Consider the following 5,535-nt stretch of genomic DNA (forward strand, 5'->3'; position numbering starts at 1 on the left):
CAGGCAGGCTGCGAAATGATGATCGGTATCGGCAACAAGAGCCAATGATCACCGATCATGCACTTTTTCACAAAAATCAGCCCGATTATGATCGGTGACCGATCGATCGGCACACCTCTAGTTTCAAATGATCGTTCTGATGGGCTGTTGTACAGGGCTGTGTAGGCCAAGGTCCTATTTGCTGACTCAGGTCTATGGAAATCCATATGTGTGTATGTTTTTAGCTGTGATCATTTCATCCTGTACCAATGTGTTTCAATTCTTTTACAAAGAAAAGTCTGCTGTTTGGTGCCATTAGTTGATTCTCTTCAGTTTTAATACACTTCAGCATGTTTGTTCAGAGTTAAACTTGCAGACAATCTTTGGTGTTTTTCACAGTTTTGAGTCTGATTCAGAGATGACAGTGATTCAATGATTAACCACTGTATATTTACTGAAGTTACTGAACAGATCTTTTATTTAAGTTAATTTAAAAAAATATAATTGTAGTCATTTTCTTACCATTCATTTGAATCCTTTTACTGGAATAGGAAAGAAAATCTATTGGCACATCAGCCTCACCAAGAATTTTTTTTACCAGTCGCTTCTGGAAGCAAACTACGGAAACACTTAGAGTCCAGTAAAGAAGACTGATTAAGAAGCAAATGAAGCAGTTAAACACACCCAAACTGAGCTGAGTGCTGCTTGATGTACTGGTATGAAACCATGCAGTGAATGGAGGAGAAACAGTGAAGTGTTCAAATAACCTGTTTGAAATCCTCTTTGTTTCAAAGTGAGAACAAAGTGCACCCAGTATTGTACAGATGAAAGGCTCTGCTGCTACTGTAGCACCAAGTTAATTTTATCCAACAAAAGGAAGTGGGAGGCAGCTTGAAGAACCATGACAGACTATGTAAGTGAGAGTGTGTACCAGAAAACACCGCAGTAAGGGTCATCCATATATTAAAAAACCATAATTGCACCAAAGTTTAGCAAATCTAATCAATGGACAGTTTAATCTAACTGGAATCTAACACTTATCTTTATATTATAAATTCCTGGTGGGAGCAAAGTGGAAATCTGTTCTTACAGGTTTACAACTTGTGCTGTCGGCTTCTACCATAGAGATTAGCATTCCTCGGTCTTGTTCTTAAATAAGTTTCCTTGGAAATCCAGCTGCTTGTTTACAGAATGAAAACAGAGTGCATGGTTATATTAATACACACACAGCCCTGCAAGATGACTAATACAGACTTTTTATAATCACAGGATGGGACCAAGATGGAAAACTTAAAATTATCCAAAATACCTAATTTCAGCAGAAACAGGAATATTGTGTTAAGCATTAGAGTCTGCAGGTACTGCTTCTGTAGCCCTGTCTGTCTCCAAGTATTTACTCAAAACCTGTATATTCTCTGGAACATTTGCCTAACAAACATCCAACTTCCTACCTTTCCTGTGGTGTTTTTTTTTCTTTCCCCTCTAAGGTTTCAGACACCATTAAGTATGGGATTATGGAAGTTAGCAGCCTTGCAATAAAAATATCTGCATCTTGTACTCAGATTTGTGTTAAACTCTTAATGATTAAACTAGACATATTAGAGCACTCTGCCAGTCACTGCCAGTTACAAATCAGTGATGTCTGATTTGTAACATGAATAAGGAAATATGATTTTAAAGTGAAACAGTAACAGCTGTAATGAAGCCCAGAAGAAGGCCGACCCCAGCAGAGACAGGATGTTCCCAGGATGTGTTGCGCTCTTTCAAACACAGAAGCTTTGATGGTTCACCTTCTTGATTATAGGCAAAAGTGCTATTTTTAACAATGGAGAGTACTTTCCAAAGGTTTTGACATTAGGTGATTTATTTTCTTCCTCTCAAGCTAACAAGAAAGAGGGTTTTTACGCCAAGCAGCTCCTTTTAGTAGCATGAAACATTTGCAGCCTAAGTAACTTTCTGAAAACCATATAAGAGTTGCAACGAGCATGTAGAGAAGTTTCTCCAGATCTGAGAAGATGTCTTATCAAAGTTACACAGCCAACATTAGCAATAAATGGCGACCATTCTTCAAACTTACAGGTAACTGATGTGAACACATCCCCTTCTCCTACAGGAGCTGTAGGTAGAGGAAGAGCTTCATCCCAACATCTCCATTTATCTCCAGTTGGGGTTATAACATCCATTTTTATTAATTTGTTAAAGACAATTACTTAAAAAAAACAAACTTCAGTGTCATTATTAATTACCCTAGAAGTAGAAGTCCAGATGTTTTTATGTAAACAATATGGGAAAAAAAGCAGTTTTTAACAGTGACAGGTGTTAAACTCAAAGACCTTAAAAGTGTGTTTGTAAGCACTGAGAGAAGAACTGCTGGGGGGAAAAAAGTACTTCATACTTTCAGTTAAATTCACTGTATCTCAACTGCTTTTATAAAGTCAGTCAGAAAACCTGGAGTAAAGGGCAGGAAAAGTTGTCAGGCCTTACGCTCTGCGGTCATGATCAATCCTGTTGATCTTCCCTCCAATGAAAACGCGGATCTTGCAGTCCTTCCACCTCTTCTTATTGGTTAGCAAGTATGGGATCAACAGGGTCAGACCTGATCCAAGGAAAGTAAATCGATCAGCTTATATAATCCAGAAAACAACAAAACCTAATATGTATCAAATGTGTGCATTTTTCTCAAAGAACACACCACAAACCCATAAAAAAAATGTACTGCTTACTTTTAAAGTTTACATACTATTTTTCTGATTTATCATTTTCAATACACCTTACCTGTAAATCTACACTGTATAATTAATATAATAAATATGCAATAACATTTATTCACACTTCTTAGTCTTCTAATGAGCCATCATTGATCCAGGTGAGTTAACCAGGGAGAAAACTAAAACATCCAGGATGCCGGCCCTCGATGACAGACTTTGGGCACAACTGCTTTAATGGGACAAGGTTCTTTTGGTTTGTGGCTGTAGTTCACTGATCTCTGGCTGACTTCCTTTACCGGACAAGAAGTCCTGTCCTGTCCTGTCTCACCTCCATCATCAAACAGCCACCAGACATCCACTGTGCCCTTCCCCTGTTTCTGCTGGAACTGCTGACTGGCCTCCAGCAACCTCTGGTCAGACACATTTAAAGGAACGGTTGGACTCTTCTTGTCTGTAAGGCAGACAGACACACACAGCACATTCAATCAGGAACAGCAAAGTGACAATTAAGGGTCAGAAAAACTCAGATGTTTAAAACTTTTCATGTCCATCTGTTTATTTTGAGAACATTAGCCTTAATGGGAAGCTATAATGAATCAAAATGAAGTCACATTGAAGCAGAGGAGAAACACTGTTAACAATGAGGAGCCAACAGACAGCTGAGATGTTTCTCAAGCAGAATTAGGATCCTGGAAAAGAACCGTCACCTCTAAGGAAGGAAGAAGCTTCAGATGCTTTGGAGGAACTGAAATCTCACCAAGAGACGATAACTAATGAGGATCTGAAGTGAGATAAAAGCCATGTGATGTAGCAGGACATCAGAGACTGAGTGGAAACCAGTAGAAGTTTGAGACTGATCAGGAGAAATGACTGTTCCCCAAGCCAAGTAGCTAGCAGGCGGAAGCACAGAACAAGTAGAGATACTAAAGATGGAGACAGCAGAGTGCAGGGCAGAATGTTAATAGAAAATATTTCTAAATCTACTGTGAATGATGAGGTGACAGGATGAGAGAGGATGAAGCAGAAAAATGGGAGAAGAATGCCAGCACACAGTAGAAAATCTCAGGGAGAAGAAGTTGAAGGCAACAAAATGAAAGGGGTCTCCTGCCTTTTTTCAACAGAGGTTGAGTGGTAGTTTTGCCATCTTCATCATCATCTGGGAAGTGTGAAACAAAAGAACAAAAAAGAGAACATACTTAATGTGAAATGCTGACTTGATGAACCCTCCAAGTACCAATGATGTTTCGCTGTGCTCAGGAAGATGTTAGTTAATTAAAAAAAAAGAAAAAAGAAAAACATCCACAAGTCAATTGTTTGCCAGTAAGTTACAATGCAGTAACCATGAAGTGAACAGAAAACCTAGGAAACAGAACAAAGCTCAACTGTTCTCGCTGGCTTCTGGAAAATTTCTCGAGTCTGTCATGAAAAATAAAAGCTGAAGCAGGAACTCTGAGCCAGCACTGCCTCATTAAATCAAACTCGAGTCCACTGCCTTTTGTAAGCAACAGCTACGGACATGCGAGTGTTTTAAATAGACATGAATCAGTTCTAATTCTCCACACTTCTACTTCATCAAGACTGCGCTTGGATTAAGGTGAACAGTGTGTTTGCATGAGGGGCAAGGCTACAGTTCTAAGAGCCAATAAATGGCTTTAATCTTCATTTTGCTCTTTTTTGTATGATCACTGAGACAGCTCCTCCATAGTACAGGTCCTGGTCAAAAAAAATTTTATATCATAAAAAAGTTGATTTAAATCAATAATTCCATTCAAAAAGTGAAACTTGTATATTATATTCATTTGTTACACACAGACTGATATATTTCAAATGTTTTTTCTTTTAATGTTGATTAACTCAATTAATGAAAACCCCAAATTCAGTTTCTCAGAAAATTAGATTATTACTTAAGACCAATACAAAAAAAAGGATTTTTAGAAATGTTGGCCAACTCAAAAGTATGAATATGAAAAGTATGAGCATGTACTTAGTACTTAGTTGGGGCTCCTTTTGCCCAGATAATTACAGCAATGGCATGGAGTCGACCAGTCTGTGGCACTGCTCAGGTGTTAAGAGAGCACAGGTTGCTCTGATAGTGACCTTCAGCTCTTCTGAATTGTTGGGTCTAGTGTATCACATCTTTCTCTTCACATAATGCAGAGGTTCCCAAACTCTAGGGCTCACCCCCTAGGGAGGGTGCCGTGCCATTGCAGGTGGGGCGCAGGAAGTGGTATGGATGAATGAAAAAAAAAAAAAACACAACAATGATGAAATTTGTGTGTGCTTGTGGGGGGAGGGAGGGGGGTTTGAGTGGATGGAAGAGTATAACAGGGACTCTCTACGGATCTCTCTGCACCCCCCCGCCCCCCCGGTCACACACATCGTTCAACCAGAGTCCAACTCTCCCTATTGTAATCCATGGGGAGGGGGATGGGGACCAGAAAATGTTTGGAAACCACTGGGGGGGCCCAGGAGAAAAGGTTTGGGAACCACTGACATAATGCCATAGATTTTCTATGGTGTTAAGGTCAGGTGAGTTTGCTGGCCAATTAAGAACAGGGATACCATGGTCCTGTTCTTAATTGGACCATTAAGAACAGGACCAGTGCTCTAGCACTGTGTGCAGGTGCCAAGTCATGTTTGAAAATTAAATCTGTACCTCCATAAAGCTAGTCAGCAGCAGGAAGTGCCCTAAAACTTCCTGATAGATGACTACATTGACCTTGGTCCTCAAAAAACACAGTGGACCAACACCAGCAGATGGCATGGCAACCAAAACCATCACCGACTGTGGAAACGTTGACTGGAACACAAGCAACATGGATTCTGTGTCTCTCCTCTCTTCCTCCAG

General features: G+C 39.8%; 1 protein-coding gene across 1 annotated transcript in view; it reads right to left on the reverse strand.

Moving 5' to 3' along the window:
* LOC103131098 (solute carrier family 12 member 2) overlaps positions 1-3,882 on the reverse strand; it is a gene marked incomplete at its 5' end in the record, with an annotated part of 15,357 nt that extends 11,475 nt beyond the window's left edge. The window contains 3 exons of the mRNA XM_007542668.2: positions 2,464-2,575; positions 3,016-3,138; positions 3,796-3,882. Of these exons, the coding sequence (XP_007542730.2) occupies positions 2,464-2,575; positions 3,016-3,138; positions 3,796-3,882 (322 nt within the window). The remainder of the gene's footprint in view (positions 1-2,463; positions 2,576-3,015; positions 3,139-3,795) is intronic.
* Positions 3,883-5,535: the final 1,653 nt, after the last annotated feature.

This window comes from Poecilia formosa, unplaced genomic scaffold, assembly GCF_000485575.1.
Source record: "Poecilia formosa unplaced genomic scaffold, Poecilia_formosa-5.1.2 Scaffold717, whole genome shotgun sequence".
Lineage (NCBI taxonomy): Eukaryota > Metazoa > Chordata > Actinopteri > Cyprinodontiformes > Poeciliidae > Poecilia > Poecilia formosa.